This window comes from Lutra lutra, chromosome 8 (genome assembly GCF_902655055.1).
Source record: "Lutra lutra chromosome 8, mLutLut1.2, whole genome shotgun sequence".
Lineage (NCBI taxonomy): Eukaryota > Metazoa > Chordata > Mammalia > Carnivora > Mustelidae > Lutra > Lutra lutra.
The window spans coordinates 128,732,096-128,752,557 of NC_062285.1; the positions used below are offsets into that span (position 1 = coordinate 128,732,096).

A 20,462-nucleotide genomic window follows, 5' to 3' on the forward strand; every position below is an offset into this window, starting at 1 on the left:
GAAGGTTCTCCATTTCTCTAGCAGCAGTGGGTTTTGAAACAGACCACCTGACCCCCCAGCTGTATGGCCCCGGGCAAGTTACTTAACTTCCATATGCATCCTTTTGCCCATCTGTTAAATGGGTCTAACTTGAGTGTACACCTCTCAGGGTTGTTTTGAGTGTGAAATGAGAGAAGATATCTGGAAAGCGGTTAGCCCAGCGTGACACACACCAGCCTTTCAAAAATGTCAGCTGGTAGCAATCACAGCACCCGTGGCAATATGGGGAGTGGGTGTTCCTGTCCAGAATGGTACTCGATTGAAAAAACTAAGCTTCAGTGAGCTGCATTCCAACTGGAAAATCACTCGACACAACCCAGTCCCGTATAGCAGAGGCACTCAGACCTTGTAACTGCTTAGAACCTCTTCCACCATATGGGTAGTATTGTGGGCCTTGGTCACACCTGGGTCCCAGCATTTTAACATGGAAAGCAGCATTCGGGAGACAGTTATAAATCTCGCACCTACACAGAACTAGTTCAATATCTGTAAGTACGTTTTATCTTGGCTACTAGACTACGAGCCCCTTAAGAGTGAGCATCATGTCCCGCTCTAGTAAAGATTTATTAAAAGAGGGATGCAAAAAATACCAAACCGAGAATCAGGTTGCCTGGACCCAGCTCGGTCACTTACCAGCTGTGCAACCCCAGAGAAGTCCCTTAACGCTTCCATGCTTTATTTTTCCCATCCTCAGGATGAGGAATTTGGCCCATGTGTTGGCCAACGAGCCTTACTCCCTGAAACTGGGTTTGGGCCTTCGTTGCAACATGGCACCTGAGCCACCACAGATGACAGCCATCTGGCCCAGCAGGCCAGCTTGCCATATGACAGCACCCCTCATTTGCAGTTTTCTAGCACCGACAAGGAATAACTTTGAGCCAGTGCTTCAAACACCTATTTTTGGTCAACTCAGTTCCTTTGCTGAGTGAGGACCCCCCCATCACCCACGCTGGAGTTCTGGGACACCCAGGGACACCAAATGGGGGCACACTCTGCCCACTGGGCCTGCTGCTCCCATGCCAGACCCCTCCCAGAGACCTTGCCTCCTGCCCACCCCACACAGCGTACTGCTTGCAAGAGACAACCTGGTGCAGAGGGAAAGTTGAACTTGGCCCTTGGTGGGGAGACACTTCTCAAAATGGTGTTTGTTTTTGGGTTTGGGTGTTTTGGCAATAGTTTGTGCAGCCTGAAGGTCCAGGCAGTTTGGCTCAAAGAAAATGCATGCCGTGTTATGCCACAGGGGCTCCACTCAACAGCCCTGCCTAGAACTGTAGCAAAACAAAAGTTGTGCAAGAAACAAAGCCCAAATTCAAGGCTTTAGAAATGCATTCAGATCCTATCAGAAGCTGGTGATGGTCTTGGCTTCTTATGGGCACACTTTTCTGTGAATCTTGCCTTCCCTAATTAATCTGAAAAGTGGATTCTTTCCCCTACCACTCTCTGAGTGATAGCACACTGGTTTGTCTGAGCTTCCAGGTCTCCCTGGTGGTCTTAAAACTAAGGGAAAGTCCACGGAAGGAACTAAACTGGCTAATTTCACCTTTTGAGGCTTTCCATAGATTATTTGACTCAATTATTACACAAGTCCACGAATGTGGTACTATTGGTAGCCCATTTTACAGATGAGGAAGCTGAGGTTTCAAAAAGTTACAGAGCTCACACAAGCTCACGAAGCTACCAGAAAGTTGGGATCCAAATGTCCACCAGGGCTCTTAGCCCTTCTGCAAGAGTGCATCCTTGTGGGGTGTGTTAATCTCTAGAACAAGCCACTTGGAGTCCTTGTGTCATGGACACCCTCCGGCCGTGGCCACAAACCACATCTGGGAATTCAGAAGGGAGCGTGCCTGGACGAGGCCAGGCCGAGGGCCACTCCAAGCTCCCGGTCCTACAGTCCTCTTCAGAAGTGGCTTTCCCAGAACACAGATGATGATGCTGCGTGGTGCTCTGTTTGATTCAGAAGGCCCTTCCAGATGTGCAATTAAAAGCCACAACATTTTCATTTTTAAACACTTCTCTGTCTCTAAGCTGCTTTCAGTACGAGTGCTGATCCCACAGTGTCTCATGCCTGGGACGCCAGCCACCCGCGCTGGCAACGCGGCTTAAAGCCGCTGTCCTCTTGAGAGGTGCCATAAAAGACAGGGGTACAAATGACATGAAAACATCACTTCGGAATTCTACGCAAAGCCCGAACAGGCAGACCTGAGACAGCCCTGTCTCGAATCTCTTCCACCACACCCCAAAAGCAAGTTGTAGCTATTCAGTCCATCCCTAGAACCAGAAGCAAACTCCAAGTTCATACTTCAGAAGAGAATGTCTTGCTGCTCTTGACAGAATCTGAGTCACCAAGCACTGTAGAGGCAGGCGACAACGACTTGCTAACCAATTTTTTTGTGTGTTTGCTTTATTTTCTGTTCAGCCAGGCACAGGGAATTTTCCACCTGACAATTCCTGTTTCTCACTTAAGTTCTTACACCATCTGTGAGCACTGTGCTCCGCAGGGGGAGGACCCAAGGCCAAGGAGGACTTCCCATCCCCGAACCTCAGTTTTCCCATCTGGTTAATGCAAGCCTTTCAGAACCTGATGATTCTGCTAATGTTCTCAGTTTATCTATCGAATAGAAAGCAGTTTGAGGACTGCTACTTTCTGAGCCTGAATCTGCTACCAGATTCAAAATCTTTACATAATGTTTGAGTAAAACAAGAGGTTTAGCTGAAATTAATAGCACAATGGGAACTGATCAGGGCTGGACAATAACGGAGCAGGACTCCAGTCTCCAGACGGAGAAACGAGCCTCTCCCGTTCTCAGGGCGCCCCCTAGTGGCCATTCGACTAAATCCCGCCGGAATGTTCAGAGTTTCTGCAAATAAAGGGAAAGACACCCACCAAAAGAGAAAGGCAGGCTCCCGGCTACTGATGCAATCCCTTCCACTCTAACCTCATCTGTGGATCAGACGGCGAGCCGAAGGCCCGACAGGAAGCCTCAGTGAAGCTCACAAAGGAGTCGGCCCTAAGACAAGATTTCACTCTTTCAAACAGTTGACGGCAGGTCCCCAGCATTCAGGCTTCCGGGTCCCCTGGCAGATCCCAGACACACCCTTAGCAGTCAGCCCCTCTCGAGCTCACATCCTCAACCTGCAGCTCCGACCGGGTCTGTTTTTCATTATTCCGCTTTCCAACTTCCCAGCGCGATTCTTCAACAGCTATTAAGACAACCCGAGCAAGGAGCCAGGCTTAGTCCTTGCTTATTCAACATCCAGCCTGGGGAATATCACCTCAGAAGAAAAGCATGAATGAAGTGCACGTTTCTCAGTCTGTTCTTCCGCAGACTTGAAAGTGTGTTCCTCAGAGGACATCTCTACAATCTCCCTCTTTAACGTGTTCAACCTCTGGGGAAAAAATGTCACCTGCCCAGAGTGAATTCTTAACTACTTGCCGGCTATCAGATTTGTTTATTGGAGACAGCTTTAAAAATACAATGTACAATGTCTCAAGTTTCCAATTAACCTATCGCAGACATTTTTTTTAAGCTATAGAATACATTTGGATCAACTCAAACAATGGAATTTAGATGAGGGAGTTATCCAGGGACCCAAGTGTTTGAGAATTCAGGGGCTAAACCTTCTGAATGGGGCCCCATTTTCTCCTGTACAGACTTAAAGAAAAATAGCAACATCAACCCACCTACCACTTCATTCAACAGTTCATTTTGCTTTTACCCCGGGGTCATTCGTTAAGTTTATAAGCAACCCTGGGCCCCAAAACACCCCCCCAAAACTGCACACAAGGCGTACCATAATTAGTTCCTGACTTGGGCCCTAAATCGATTAAAATACATCTGATATGCTTCAAATCCAAGAACCATGTTAATTTTCTGCCACACACCACACAAAAATCTTTCTGCAACAGTCAGTCACTTTGAACCCAACCCTCTGGCCACAAGCAGTGTGCATTTCAAGGGCCTGTTCCACAGAAAGGAAAAGGACAGCGCGCCAAGTTAGGGATGAGGCAGAGACCCCAAGGTACAATGTCTTCCAAATGGGGCTGGGACCCTGGCAGGGATTCAGCTGTCACAAAGAGTGGGGAGGCTGGCCCAGTCCCCTAAAGCAATTCAGCAGCCCTCCAACCAGGACCTGAAATGCAGTGGGGTCTGCTGCAATCCAGCATCTGTGCGGCTACCCATGCCCTGGGCATTTCGAACTGTCACCACCCTCAGGCGTGCAGCAGCCTTCACTTTTGCTCCCTAACCCTCTCTCTTAAAAAACAGGCAGGAGTCCACCCTCCCTTGCAGCTCACAGCAGCACCCGGGTGATGGAGAGTAGGAGTGGGAGAGTGGGGGGTCGCCCTCACGTACAGGACACGGGACTCCGGGGACCTGCTCCCCGATGAGAATGTGGGTCTGTTCGGAGTTAGAGCAGTAAGGCATTCCAGGGCTTGGTCTGAATGCGTGCCCGGGAGGGAGACCTCCATGGTCCCAACGCTGCAAAGTGTTTGCAAATCATAAACACTACTTTGCTGCTGGGAGAAAAACCCCCAAAATATGCGCAGACAGGATGTAACAAGTGTTTCAAGAGAGAAACACGCCTGAGTCACGGGGAGCTGGGGAGAGAGTAAGGAGTCTGTCTGGGGGTTCCTGGGAAGCCCCTCTCGGACAAGAGTCTCAGTGCTCCAGCCGCCCCCCTCCCCCGGCCCGGGCGCCCTCCGTCAGCAGCCGCGTCTGGCCCTCGCTCCGGGGAGGGGGTGGGGGCTCCCCACTCACCACTCGTCCCGAAAACCTCTCGGTGGCCCTCTTGACTTTGCCGTAGGTGCCTTTGCCCAGGGTCTCCTGCAGCTCGTAGCGGTGCTTCAAGTTGTGCTTGTGGTGATGCCGCTTCACCCCGTGCGGTTTCCTGGGCTCCGGGGCCGCCGCCGCCGCCGCCGCGGGGGCTGCAGTCGCCCCCGCCACCACCTCCGGGGGAGAGCCCGGAGCCCCCGGCCGCAAGTCGGGGCCGTCCGCGGCCGCGGGAGCAGCGGCCCCCTCCATGTCGGAAAACAGGGCGAGCCGGGCTGGAGAGGGCTGGACCGGGCACAGCGTTCGCGGTGTCGGGGTCCCCGCCGAGGAAGCCGGGGCGCACTCAAGGTCGCCCCCGCAGCATCGGAGAGGCGGCCCGATCCCGCTCGGGCTGCGGCTCGGTCACTGGCGGCGGCGCGGACTGCACATCTGGCGCCCCCGGCGCGCACGGTCCGCGCACCGCCCCCCGGCCGCGGCGAGCTGCGGAGCGTCGGGCGAGGTGGCGGCGGTGGCAGGGGAGGCGGCGGTGTTTGCAGGAGGGAGGGGAGAGGGGTGGCTCCGAGCGCAAGCGGGGGAGTGTTATGTGGGGCGCCGCGCCCCCCGACCCCTCCCCGGGAGGACGCGCAGACGGGGCGGGGGCGGGGGCGGTGCGCGCTCGGCCGGCCCCCGGGGGAGGGGAGCTAGGGCGGCGTGGCCGGGGCTTCCCCACCTCCCCGCCGCCACCCGGGGCCCGGGGCCACCAGAGCTGGGAGGGGGATGGGTGCGTGTCGCGACTCGCCCTTTGTGCCGCGCGGGGTAGGCCGCAGCGGCGGCCAGGGGGCTTTGTCCTCGCTCGGCTGGAACCCGGACTGGAGGCTTCCAAGCCCGGGCGCCCCCTCCCCGGGCTCGCCCGCCGCAGCTACCGCGGGCCCGCCGCCGCCGTCTCCGGCTCCGGCCGCTCGGCCTCCCCGCCTGTTGGCGCCCGGGCGGCGGCGGCGGCGGCGGCCCCTGACCGAGCCTCGGGGCGGGAGAAGCGGGAGCGCTCCGAGCCAGAGGCCGCCGGAGCTCGCTCGCGATCCGGCCGAGGTCGCCAGGGGCCCGGTCGCCCCTTCATTTTGTTTTCGGTGTCGCCGCGGCCGCCAGGCCGGAGACGGAGGAGAAGCTGGGGGAGGGGAGCAGGGCGGGTGTTGGGTTACAGGCGGTGAGTCACGGCCCCTCCGCCGCAATGCGCACCCCTCCCGCCCAGCCGGGGCTGGCACCCCGCCTCCGAGGCCCCCTCCTCCGGCCGGGCCGGCTGTGCTCCGCGGAGGACTCCAAGAGGGGCGCCTCGACCTCGGCCCCGCTCCCTCGCCGAGAAAAGGCAGAGGCCGGGAAGAAGGGAGGCCCGGAGGCTGAACCTGGGGCCCGCCGCCGGCCCGCCGGCTGCCGACAATCAGCCAGGACTCCGGCAGCCTTGGAGGGGAGGACAGAGTTGGGGGCGTGGAAGACGTGGGGCGCTAGGGGGGCCGGGACGGAGCCGGGCGCCCACCCTGTCCTCGACTGCTGCCTTCCGAGGTGGGAGGTGGGCGAAGCGGGGACCTCAGAGGGAGCAGGGCTGGGAGCCTTCTGAGCAAGAGGCGACTTGCAGGCCTCTTGGCCCCCTTGGGCCTTGGGGAGTTTTCCTTGAACTGAAAAGACCAGATCCTGAAGTTGGTAACTGGTGCTTGTACCCCACAAGTTGAGGCTCAGGCAGGAAGGACTTCAGACATCCAAGAAGCTGCCCCCCCCCAAACACACACACACCTTCTCCTCAGAAGCTGCAAGGCCAGAGAAAAAGAGGCTTTAGGGAATTTTTTTTTTTTTATATATAATGGTGCAGTAGACTGGGATAGGGAGAGTGAGGTAGGGAGACTGTCTGCCCGGTTGGTCTTTACTTTTTCACCAGGGTGTCCCCCTCGACCTTCTTCTGCAACTCTCTGGTCCATCCCTTCTGCATTCCTGCTGTCTTCACTCCTGTCTCTCACTTATCATCTTACTCTGGACTCCTGCAACAGCCTGTCCTGCCCTTGGGCCCTCTCCCTGCTGCAAGAGAAGTGGCCTAAAATGCTCCATCATCGTATCCCCCATACCTGTGCCTCTGCCCCAGTCCAGTCCTTATCTGCCCTTATCTGTCCAAGCTTCTCTCCTAGGGATGCTGACATTAACCCCTCTCGGCCCCTTCCTGCCTTCCCCAAGAGCACACCGGTTATTGCATGATACAAAGACAAAGGCCATGTCTGTTCCTTACTATGCTGTTCTCCACAATTGCAGGGCCTCCCTGACCCCATTCTGAAAGCGTATTGTTTTTTCTATAAAGTCTGTGGACATGGTGCATCCACATTGTATGGGCGTTGTACGACATTGTGTGTGTAAATTAAAGAGTCCGGGTGAGCAAAGTGTGCACCATGCTGGCTCCCCGGTGGGTAAGCTGTATGACCTTGCTCAAAGGACTCAATCTCTCAGAACCTCTGTTTCTTCTCCTTAATATATGGATTAGCAGAAGAGTGTTACAGGTAAACAGACTGAGTCTGTAGTGGGAATTGAAACTCTTCACCAAATATTTCCTGGTTCTTTCCCTCCTGAGAGATGTGGTAGGAATCCACTACCCTTTATGACTCACTTAGGCCAGTAAAATGAGAGCAGAAGTGCTATGCATTGCTTTCAGGTAGAAACTGTTAAAGGCCAACGGGCAATCCCAAAAATCCAATCTTGGCACTCTTACGTTCTCAGCCATGGAAGATGACAGCGATAACAGAGCCTTTCCCAGCAAGTGTGGGGCTCTGCAAAGACGGCCGAGCAGGCCTAGCTAGCCTGCATTAGAAAAGTAGTGTGAGCAGATTTTAAACTTGGGTTATGTTCAACCAGTGAGATTTGGGATTTGTTTGTTACAACAGCATAACGTAGCTTATTCTGGCTAACAGCATTGCTCCCAAATGCTTGGGACTTCATTGGTATTTGTTGAATGAATAGCATTCTGATACGATTACGATATTATACAATTATGATATTATTCCGATACTGTTTTATCATAGTATCTGATACTGTTTGATAATAGTAAACCCTCTGCTGGAAGGTGGCTGTGATAGTCCCTATTTTCAATTAAGTAATTTGCCTGGAATCACAAGGCCAGGATTTAAACCCTACCTGTGCATTTCCAAAGCTCACGCTCTTCTTCTTTCTACACATGCCATGCCATGTCTCCTTAAATGGGAAGGATGGAAACACCCAGTACAATGCCTGGCACACAGTCCTACCCAGGCACTGGGAGTTCCTCTCCAGACTGAATTCCTATAGCATTTATAATCTGAGCCACACTTGAGCACAATGTTATCGTGCATTGTGCTCAAGTGTTTTCACGTAGATAACGCATTTCCTCTGACAAGATCCCAGGCTGCTCGATTAAGAGCATGAGATCTAGAGTCAGACTGCCCGGGTTCAAATCCCTGTTCTACCACTAGTAACTGACCATCTTGGACAGTTCTTTTCGCTCTCTATGCCTCCCTTCTCTCATCTTCAAAACGGCAGGTGGTATGAAGGGTGCTAACAATAATATGCGTGAGGGCTTATGTGAGGATTAAGGGATATAATATATGCACTCAGTAAATCGTGGCTATTGATATCATACTTGATTTTGTTATAGTTATTCTTCATCTTGCATGACTGCTACTGGCATTGAGGCAATTAAAAGCCATTTAATCATATTACTTACTTGATTAGACTCTGATTCCTGGCTTCCTTCTCATTACGGGACAGAGGTAATAATAACATCCAAAGTTGGAAGCGTGACATCTGCACTGCCCTTCAACTCATATTGACTTAAGGCTCATTACTTGTTCTTTATTATACTTTTATATTTTCAAAGCAATTTAAAAGAAAGTATGTTTGCTTTCTTGAGGAATATTTGTTCAGAAAACATCACAATACCAGTTATCCTGCCATCTACTGTCTGCCAGGACCTTTATATGTATTGTTTATAATCATCATCATAAAACTGGAAGGTGGACGTTGTGAGCCCCATTTGGCTGTTAAGAATAGGGAGTCTCAAGAGGTTAAGGTGCCTATGACCAGGCGGTAACTGCCCGGGTCAGAACTGGAACCCAAGTCTCTGACTCAGGTTTTGCTCTGACTCCTATTCCAAACTCCCCGACATCTTAGTTCATATCAATGAATAGCTGTGCTTTGGCTGACACTCATCTTCCATTTGTCTAGATGAGGTTCTAAAAGTCTACCTAAGATTGTGACTATTTTTTTTTTCAAGAGAGAGAGCATGTGTACGCAAGCATGTGAGTGGTGGGGGAGGAGCAGAGGGAGCAGAGGAGAGAGACTCTTAAGCAGGCTCCAAGTCCAGTGCAGAGCCCAGTGCGGGGCTCGATCCCACGACCCTGAGATCATGACTTGAGCTGAAACTAAGAGTCAGAAGCTTAATGGACTGAGCCACCTAGATGCCCCAGATCGTGTCATTTCTAATGTAAGTATATCGTCTGCTAGACATCTTACACTAAGGTACAACCCGAGAAGGTACATATTCTTCCCTGGGGCAGAAGACTGCTAACTAACCACCAGATAGTCACACTTGTCCTTCCACAGGGTGCTGACAGACAGCTGCTCAGCTGGGGGTGCATCTCCCAGCCTCCCCTGCCTCCAAGCCTGGCCATGTGACTAGTTCTCTCCAATGGAATACAAGCCAAGTGATGTTCATGTCTTTCTAGGCCTGGGTGTTTAAAAAGTGCCTAGCCAGAAGCTGAGGACTCCAAGGCACCAGAGGGTGGTGGAGTGACTAGATAAAAGAAGCTTGTTGGGGCACCTGGGTGGCTCAGTGGGTTAAAGCCTCTGCCTTCAGCTCACATCATGGTCTCAGGGTCCTGGGATCGAGCCCCACATTGGGCTCCCTGCTCACTGGGGAGTCTGCTTTCCTTCCTCTCTCTCTGCCTGCCTCTCTGCCTGCTTGTGATCTCTGTCAAATAAATAAACTAAATCTTAAAAAAAAAAAAAAGAAAAGAAAAGAAAAAAAGAAGCTTGTGTCCCTGAATCACCTTGAGGAATAAAGCCGCCCTCAGAGCAGGACATTGGACTGGTCCGAGAGTGAGAAATAACCTTCTATTAAGTCCCTGAAATTAGAGGGTTGGTTTGTTACAACAGCTAATACTGCCCTAATACATACAGCTTACACTACGTCTGTATTTTTGCAGGAAAAGCAAAATGGAAGACAATCACAACCAAACAAAGAGTTGGAACCAAAGATGCCACATGCATGTGTGCTGTCTACTTGCTGGCTTCAGGAGAAAGCAGGTTATTTCAGGCCAGAATTTTTCTTTTAGTTTTTCCTGGATTACATGTATCAGAGATCAAAACAGAAAGCGGTGTTTCTTCCCCTGCTGAGTAGCTAGAGAAACAGTTAGAAGGGTAGTTAAGAGCCTAATTTCCAGAATCAAAACCAGCTCTGTCCAAATCCTGGTTCTATCATGTTCCAGGTGTGCGATCTTGGGAAACTTGGTCTTTGTTTCTCCACTGTCTCCCCTTTCAGATAGGGGCATTAGTAATACCCCCACTCAAAGGGGTTTTGTTGAGGATTGATTGAGTTAATGCAATAGAAAGCACTAAGGTCAGCAGGAGGTAGCGGTGGCACCCCATAAATATTAGCTGTTAATATGATTTGCCACCTTCCCTATTCTATATTATATTGTATTTGGTGTGTGCAAGGATACAAGGGAAGGCCAGGCACAGAATCATGAATGGAATCAGTTGCTATGACAAGGGTTCAACCGAAATAATCCAGACTGAGCATTCCCTTGCACCCTGTCTCATCTACTTCGTGACTGCAAGGGCAGAGGACCTCGTTGGGAAGGAAGAGCGTCAGTCTGGGCATCCACCACAGTACGGGGACAACCAACAGGTCAGGACAGGGTTTCTAGCCCCAGCTATCCCCTGGGGGATGCCGACTTGGGCAGATATCTTCGCCTCTGTGGAATGAAATCACCAGGCGAGGTGTACTCTGATGACCCTCGAGACTGACAATTCTTGATTCCTTTTGGACATGGCAGTTTCACACTCCTTGCACGTGCCCTTTTCTCCCTTCATTGCCCATGTGGGCAAGCAGACGACTTCTAACAGTTCCATGCTTTTCCCTGGGGGAATAAAATAGTGGGGAAGCATTGGAAGGTTCTCTTATGGAGAAAAGAAGCCAAAATGTGATAAATTCCTCATCCACAGCAGAAGCACCAGTAAGACTCCAGAGCAGGAAACACCACCTTTCCATCCCTGTAAAGGGCGACTGCCAGGAAATCGAGAGTAAACATGTCCAATGCAGGGACGCACTGGGGTCATTGCAGAGAACAACTCTAATTGGCTACAGTGGAAGAGATTTTGGGTTTCATTGAGGTTAAATGGGGGTGGGGATTTCTAGGCAGAGGTGGGGAGATATAAAGGGCTCATTTCTATATGTTGCTCCCTGGAGGGGCGAAAGCACTTGACCATATTAGCTAAGTGCTTAACGTGGGCCCATCACAATTTTAGGGACTGGGGATACAAAAGTGAACAAAAATGAAGTCCCCACCTTCATCAGGTTTACAGATAAACAGTGAGCCATGGACAAATAAATGTATTGCCTATTGGGTGATGGTAAGGGCTGGTGAGAACAAATCAAGTTAAAAAAGGCAGAACATGTTGAGGGTGGTAAGGAGAAGACTTTCTGACAAGGTGACATGTGAGCAGAGGCCCTAAGGAAACAAGCATGTGTACAGTCTGGGTATCTGAGGGCTAATATGCTCATCTCAGGGAAGAGCCTCCCCAACATAGAGCCTCATAAGCGCAAAGGTCCTGAGGCAGGAATATCCTTGGCATGTTCGTGAAACAGAGGAGAATAGTAGGCACTGAGGCCAGAGAGTTACCTGAATACCAGATCCTGTAGGCTCTGTGGAATGATGGCAGAACTTTGGGTTTTATACTGAAGCAGGCAGGAAGCCACTGGTAGATTCTGATTAGAACAGTGACATCCTCAGACTTGGATTTGAAAAGTCTCCCTCCAGCCATTGTATTAAAAATAGACTTGGGGAGGGAGGGAGTGATGGGGGCCCGGGGTTCTGAAAAAGGCTAAGGAGAGGTGCCTACAAAGACACCACAGCCTCCTCAGTGCCTCCCCTTGTGCTCACTATGGTTCATTCTTAAAACACGGATCTATCTGACTTTGTGTCTCCCCTTCCTAAGATTCTGCTGATCACCTGTGCCCTTGAGGGCAAAGTCCAAACTCTCAGCCTGAGATTCGCTGGGGAAAGCATCACAGGGTAAGCAGAGCATTGTCCATGGCATCAAAAAGACCTGGATTAGAATCCTGGCCTGAGCGCTCACCTGCTGTGTGACGTGCCCAAATTGCTGGAGGTCTCTGACTTGTTTGTTCTCTTTCCTCCTTGTTCTGTCCTCTTTGTCTTTCCTCCTGACCTGCGTGTCAGCTCCATGAGGGCTGGGACTCTGTCTGTCTTGTTCCTTGCTGTATATGCAATACCCAGAACAATGCCTAGCACCTAGCAGGCACTCAAGAAATGTCAATGGAGTCAGCGAATGGAGAGAGCATCTGGCAGAATGGCTGGTACCCAGCAATGGCGCCTTGGTCTTGCTGATTCCTGCTCATTGTCCTCTCCCCATGTGGTCTGACCCTAAAGGTACCCTCCTGATCCGTATCTGTGCCACCTCCTCCTGCCAAGCAATATGTGTTCTGGAGACGCCTCCATTTCATGCTGTTCCACCTTTGCCCACACTGTGCCCAATGCCTGGGATGCCCCCTTTCCTGCCCTCCGGAGAACAAACTGCCACTCATCTCAGAGACCTAGCTTAAGATGTCACCTCCCCTCTGATGCGGTGCTAGAAAGAACTAAAGGCTCAGTTCTCTGTCCCCAGGACACTCAGTCCCCTGGGTGTCTTACAGCACATACCTCATGGTATTACAATGACTCAGTTATGTGTCCAGCTCTGCCCAGCTGCCCCGGAACTCCAGGATGGTCAGTGTGAGAATAGCACTGTCCGACAGAAATATAATGTGAACCCCGTATGGCATTTTTAACTTTTCTAGCAGCCACATTCAAAACAAGTTTTAAAAAAGGAGAGAGAAATTAATCTTGTTAATGTACTTTATTTAACCAAATATGCCCCAAATGTGATCATTTCAATATGTCATCAATAGAAAAACCCATTGACAAGATAGTTTACATTCTTCCTTCTGCACAAAATCTTTGAAATCCATTGCCATATTTCACATTTATAGGAAACCTCAACTCAGAGCTGAATTTGCAATGATGAAACTGAAATAAACCCTAGCGAAACAGTGAAATTATATTTTGCAGAAAAATGTTACACAGCTCCAGGGTTTTTAACTTAAATTTCAGTTAATTGCATAAAATTTTTAGTTCCCCAGTTACAGAGCCTCATTCCTGGTGCCCAATAGCCACACGTGACTAGTGGCTACTGTTTCCAACAGTATAGATCTAGATCTTATTCCTTATTCTAATAGAAGTATAGATGTGGCTTGTAACATATCAACACTGAAAGGACAGATAAATAGACGGATGGATGGACAGATGGACAGATGGATGGATTTTACTAACTATCCACCCTCCCTAGTTTACTTTCCTATTTCTTACTCTGGAAATGAATGCAGGGAAAGTTGAATCCATCAAAATCTTCCTTGATCTCCAATTTTTTTCAATTGTCCCAGGGGACAAAGTTCAAAGGCATCAAAGTTCTGCTCTCTGATCCATGCAACTCATTCAACCCTTTGCTTAGGTGTCAAAGCAAAATGGGGTCTTTACTGACCATCCTGTTTAAAACTGCATCCCATCCTTTCTTCCTCCATCGTGACACTCAGCCTCCTTACCTTTTTCTGTCTGCCTCTTCACCATTGCATTTGCCAGCACGTAATACGTTACACAGTCCGGTTCTTTGTTGTGTTTGCCTGGACAAAACAGGGATTTTTATCTACATGATTCTCTCATAAATCCCCAGTACCTGGCACATAACAGGTGCTCAATAATTATGCATGGAATGAATAAATGGATAGATGAATAATTTTTGATTTCCAGCTATTTGATCTGCTAGCTCTATGATCCTGGTAAGTAATTAAATAATCAAACCTCAGTTCCCTCGTCTATAAAACAGATGTATAGTAATATTCACCTTACAAAGTCGTCTGATATGATCCTACAGGATTCATGCTTTATCTTCTAGGACGAAGACGATGTCTCTGAAGCATTTAACATAGTACCTACATTGGCACTGACAAAATGTAGCTGATCTTCTTCTGTTTAAATAATAACATTGGATTCATTCTCTCAGGCCTGTGCCAACAAGGTAAAGCAATTTCAACTCCCCAAGTAATTCTGTCCCAAACAAAAAAAAAAAAAAATAGGTCAGGGAAAAATAGTCTCGGGATCTAGATTTTCTGCACAATTGCCATATTTACCTGTCCTGTTTGTATTTGTATTTCTAATGCTGGGATACGGGTCCCTTGGCCCTGCCCTGCCAAGACCCAGGGCCACTCCGTGTCAGGTCCACAGGCGCTCTGTTTGCTGTCACCAGGGACTTAGGCTCGACAAGCAGGCACGAGAGGCCGGGCATTCCACGCGAGTCACCAGCCGGCCTGTGACGACAGACACTCTTGGCCCACCTGCTCAGGGGCAGTCATCCAGGCCTTAGATGGCCCAGGGCCTGGCAGCTGGGCCCAGATGGCCAGCTGGTAAGGGATCCATTAGCCACCTTCCCGGCAGAGGAGCCACAAGCCCCAGATTCCTCTCAAGAGCCTGCTTCTCCTGCTCCCTTTCCGGCCTCATCCTCTGAAATCCTGAATTTAACAGGCACATCTTCAATCTGCCCACCCTTCGTGACTCTCGCCGTCCACCTGTTCATTCATTCAGCTGGCACATGGTATTGGACCGTCCCTGACAATGCCGTCATTGCGTCTGGGCTGGGGATAAAGGGTAATAGTGGCCAGTCCTCTGCCCTCAGGAGGCATCTAACACCAGCCAATGATGTGGTGCTTTACAGTTTACAAAACACTCAGACCTTCGCAGTCTCTCCTAAATCTCATAATGGTATTTTGCTTGGGATTAGATAATTTTATCTGCCCCCCCCCCCCCGCCACAATACATTTCACTGGATGTACTAAGAGATGGAGGGCCTTTCCCTAAGGTCTCACAGTCCACAAACGAGGAGCCAGGACTCACACTCAGGTCTTCTGCTTACACCATAGGGAGTAGCCAAGTGACATCGCATCTCACAAACAGCAGTTCTAGAAAAGTCACAGAAAGGGGCGTCTGGACCGTCCAGTTGGTTCAGCGTCTGCCTCCAGCCCTGGTCATGATCCCTGGGTCCTGGGATCGAGCCCCACATCAGGCTCCCTGCTCAGTGGAGAGTCCGCCTCTCCCTATCCCCCTCCCTCTGCTGCTCCCCCCCCCCCGCTCATGCTCTCTTTCTCTCTATCAAATAAAAAATCTTAAAAAAGAAAAAAGTCACAAACAGCTCACTAAAAGACAAAGGCCAATTAATTGTATATTTAATAGCTCCAAAGAGGAATTCCATGTTATACATGGGGCTGAAGGAGACAGGCTCCCTCCCCCAGCACGACAGAAGGGGACACCAGGAATTTGGATGGATCAGGAGTCTCCCCAGATTTGTCTGTCCTTTGCTCCTCCAAGACAAGTCCTGGGCTCAGGATTCCTGAAACCTCTAACCAAAGAAGCCCGACTGCCCAAATTAACACGGTATGGACAAATGCTGGAAACGCACGCGTAGGTATAAACCACACCTGCTTCCCCCCTCCCAGCTCCATCTCTGGCACCCCTACCTTTATTCCTGGAGTCTTCTGGGAGAAACATCCAGGTGCCTTTACGAGGGGGAAAAAAAAATCTCCCCACAGCACCACCAAGTGGCTGAGTCTCTGCCCATTAAAAACTCCATCCAACAGTGGCTCGCTCCAGTGAGCCAAGGCACAAAATATCTAAGAACCAGAAGCGAGAAAAAGAAATTGGCAAAACTGAAGTGGGATGGAAAAACTCAGTGGAAATCCAGGAGACAAGGATGCCCTCATGACAGGAAGAAGGCAAGCAGCCAAACTCCTTCATCAAGAAGCAACTGGGCAGAAATTAAGAAATTATGGCTGCAAGTGGCCAACCCTTCCCTTTTTATAGATGGGAAAACTAAGGCCCAGGGAAGTTCGTGCTCTTACAGGGTGCCATAAGGGCGATGTTATACTCTGTGCAAAGCTCATTACAGTCTTATTTCATCCCTGCAAGTCTAAGAGAGAGGAATTACTGCTCCCAGTTTTATGGATAAAGATAGAAGAGGAAAAAAATCAAATAAGAACAATATTTTATGATATCTGAAAATTATGTGAAATTCAGATTTCAGTGCCATGAATAAAGGGTTATTGGAACACAACCCCTCCCATGTATCTATGTCCATCTATGGCTGCTTTCAAGCTATAAGAACAGAAGTGAGTGTCTTGGCAGAGACTATATGACTCAAAAGCTAAAATATTTACTAGCCGGCATTTTATAAAAAATGACCAGCTCCTGGGATAAAGACTCAAAGAACTTGAGAAACCCAAGGAGAGATGTCTGAATGGCTCATTCAGTTAAGTGTCTGCCTTCGACTCAGGTCATGATCCCAGAGTCCTGGGATCGAGTTCTGCATCGGGGTCCTTGGTCAGCAGGGAGCCTGCTTCTCCCTCTGCCTGCCTCTCCCCCTGCTCATGCTCTCTCTCTTTCTCTTGCACTTGCTGTCCCCCCTCTCTCAAATAAATAAATAAAATCTTAAAAAAAAAAAGGTAATATGATAGGGAAAAAATGAAATATGAAGCTAGAGGACCAGGTCTGTCACTGTATGATCTGCAAAATGGGAGTTAATAATAAAACTCCCTATAATTCCTTTCCCCTAAGATGGTGTGCTTCTCAATGTCTCTAATTAATCTGTTCCTACAAAAGAAAAGTATTAAATAAAATTATGTATTACTTATTCTCAAGCATCAATAATAATAATAATAATAATAATATTTGTTCAGTTTGTTGTGTGCATGAGCTAAAAGACTAGATGCAAAAATTTCCCACAGTGCCAAAGGCTCCACATTTGTCTACTATTGTTTATGAGATTAGAGTCGGTTTAGATCCCGATCTTCCAACTCCTGGTCCTCTATACTTTCAACTATGTCACATAGTCTCTCTGGGCCTTGGTTTCCCCTTCTATTAAATGGGCATAATGATACCCTTCGTCATATAGACAGAGTCAAAATTTTTTTTAAAAAGAGCATGTTTGTGAAAGCTACTCATAAAATACTTTGTATATGGTTGGCCGTATCTCCATCTCCTGTTTATAATGAAACAATGCCATGAGTTTTCAGCATCCAGATTAGAGTACTGGAAGCCAAACTGAGGAACCGAGAAGAGGACGGGACAAGAAAATCCAGCCTGGCGTCAGCTTGACCTCGCGCCCTTTCCACAAGAGCAGCCGGCTCGGGGAGCCTTGGAAAGGGAAGCTGATTGGATTCTCAGCACCTTTGTTGTGCTGGGAAGGGATTTAGGGGAATTAATGTGGCCTTGGGGTATTTCCACCACGCAGTCGTCTCCAGCCTTACATTCTGCTTCTAACCCTTGGCCTTCTCAGGCTACCAGCAGGCTTTCTCCTCAGCTGTGGTACCAGCCGCTCAGAGCAGGCACACCGAAGCTCATGCGTGGACTCCGGCCCAAGGGACCAGATCCCAACACGGTCAGAGCAGACCACGGCCGCCACCTGGGTAGTTGGGGAAGGGAAGCAAGGACTGGCTGCTGAGGCAGGAGATGGTGACCAACCCACTCCGTCCACAGGCAAGAATACAGCAATTGCCCAGAGTTTGGGCCCCAAGACCTTTACCTAAAATGTCCCAGCAGCTCTCACCAAGTTGCTTGGGGCATGGGTCCACCTGCTGGCTCAGCTCTCCACTGGACTGTGTGGCTCCCTAGCACCCAGCAGCATCTCTCTAAAACGGGCCCAGCCAAAGCCGAAGGGAATAAACTACAGAGAAAGCCCAATGCAGGAGTGGCTGTGTATGTTGAGAACGAAAGCCCCTCAGTCAGATATGGGTCATGTCTCCAGCCCCTCCATTGCTAGCTGTGTGGCCTTGGGCAAACTGCTTAACTTCTCTGAGCCTCAGTCTCCTCTGTATCTACAAAATTGGAATAATACCTAACAAATATAATTTAAAGAGGATCACACTTTAACGGTTCCAATGGAGGGGAGCATTGTCAGTTTTTACTGTTGTGGCCCCAATTTCTCCTCAGACATCTTGGTAGCCCTTTGTCCCTCAGGTCATGATACAGGGAACCACTTGCTAAATATGAATGAAGGAACTGACAAGGAAAAAGTCGGATGCTTCATTCTGTCTTCTTGATAACATCCAGGAGTGTTGTGCTATCGCATGATTGTGTCCAAATTACTGATGAACAATGTGGGGCCCAAGGGCCTACATCATCCATAGAAATTTGTAATCCAAGCTACGGTTTTAAATTTTGGCTTCTGTTGGGACCTCTGTTTCCTCATCAGTTAAACATTGTCGAGACTATCTTACCAGATTGTTAAGGACAACCAAAGACAGGAGGCAATGGGAAAACTTCCTTTTTGTGGTTATTAAGTGTAAAGGTTCACTTTCCAAGGAGCGTACTTTAATAAAACACAATTTAGCCAAAAGGGTGAAACTCTGATTATAGAATCAGAGAAGCTTGAGAAGTATCAGCACAGGTAAAGGAGAGCTGCCCATTATTTGTGCCAATAAGAGGCCTGTGGCAATGATGGCCAAGACAAGGGTGCCCTTGTCCTCTGAGGGTGTTTTCCTGGATTCATAGAGTCCAGCATTGACAACGGTCTCTTGAGCAAAACCTCCAGATGACCGAATTGCAGAGATAGTGGTCTCCACGAGATCCACGCTCCTTCCTCTAACAGAAGCATGTGGCATAGTCCCCATTTACAAGCACTTGTCAGAGCCACAGGGGTCTAAGGCTACAGTGAATTGTGTTTCGTTCACTCCACTGGCCTTGTCATAAGTAGAAACCTATCAGAGGCTGCTTTTCAGATTACACACACACACACACACACACACACACACACACAATTCAGATTATTTAACCTTAAAAGATCTTCCAGGGGCACCTAGGTGGCTCAGTGGGTTAAGCCTCTGCCTTAGGCTCAGGTCATGATCCCAGGGTCCTGGGATCGAGCCCCGCATTGGGCCCTCTGCTCGGCGGGGAGCCTTCTTCTCCCACCCCCACCCCCCCACCCCCGCCTACCTCTCTGCCTACTTGTGACCTCTGTCAAATAAATAAATAAAATCTTAAAAAAAAAAGAAAATCTTCCAACATAAACTTATCTAAACTGCCTAGACTAAGCCTTCCTATTAAGGTGCATACATATGTTCCTTTGGGATAAAGGACCTAATCAGTGCCTTAACGTCCAGGACGGTACTTGTCAGAACTGCTCACCTGTAGGAATGGATGTCCTCTCTCCCACCTCAACAGCTGTCTCAGCCATCGCTGTGGGCTGGATCTGGGACAAGAGTTCTTGTCAGGGCATGAGCCCTGAGCTCCTGGCCATAGACCTTCAGAGTTACTTAGGACAGTGGGGAAGGGGTGCAGACATGCCCAGCAGAGCCCCCTGCAGGGCCACGAAAAAAAAAAAAAAAAACGGCATCTAACTATGAAAGTTCAGCTCCTGGTAGTGAGGGGCCCCTTTTCTGTGATTGGTTTCCCTGGGGTATTGCTATTCACTCTAATTGGCTATATGCAAAAAAGCAAACTCTAAAATGTTGATCCTAGTTGCGTTGATTAACAGTGCTCATGCTGACTCTTCTTTCCTCACCCATCTCTCTGTCTTGTATAAATTAGGCTGCATTAATATGCTGATGCTGAAAAGATGCTGGTCCTTGCTGGGAGGGAACGGGCCCCATGTGCTGGTGTTGGATCCAGAACTGGGACTTCCAATTAAAAGCATATATACTCATATACTCTACACACCCCGTAGTAGGGGTCCAGTAAGTACTCTCTTTCCCGGTTTGATTTCCTCCCCTCTCCCCCACCTCGACCATGTGGCTGGTTCCCCTCCTTTGTAATTCGATACCATCACTGCCCTGCCCATTATGTGAAATCACCTGTTTATCTATTTGTTCTTCCCCAGACTGTGAGTTCTTTGAAGGCAGGATCTGGGTCTCCTTTTCTTTCTTTCTTTTGTTTTTGTTTTTCAAATTTTTATTTAAATTCTAGTTAGTTAACATACAGTGCAACATTGGTTTCGGGAGTAGAATTCAGTGGTTCATCAGTGACATACAACATCCAGTGGGTATCACAAGTGCCCTCCTTAATACCCATCACCCCTCTAGCCCATCCTCTCCATACACAGGCTCATACAGGGTGATATATGGAAGTACTGAATCACTATATTATATACCTGAAGTTAATATAACAATGTATGCTAACTAAATGGAATTAAAATAAAAACTTAAAAATAAAAAATAAGAACATAGTGTTTATGCTCAATGACCCTGACTTCATGGCCATGGGAGTGGACAACAAACCCAAGAGGGCCAATCAAATCTCTCTTCTAGTTATCCGAAATGAGAGTTAAGTGATTTTAGATCAGTCTGGGCTGGTTACT

At 49.1% G+C, this 20,462-nt stretch overlaps 1 protein-coding gene across 1 annotated transcript in view; it reads right to left on the reverse strand.

Annotated features, from left to right (window-relative positions):
* NUAK1 (NUAK family kinase 1) overlaps positions 1 to 5,951 on the reverse strand; it is a 70,724-nt gene extending 64,773 nt beyond the window's left edge. The window contains exon 1 of the mRNA XM_047740955.1: positions 4,797 to 5,951. Within this exon, the coding sequence (XP_047596911.1) occupies positions 4,797 to 5,060 (264 nt within the window). The 5' untranslated portion in view covers positions 5,061 to 5,951. The remainder of the gene's footprint in view (positions 1 to 4,796) is intronic.
* Between the last annotated feature and the right edge of the window lie 14,511 nt (positions 5,952 to 20,462).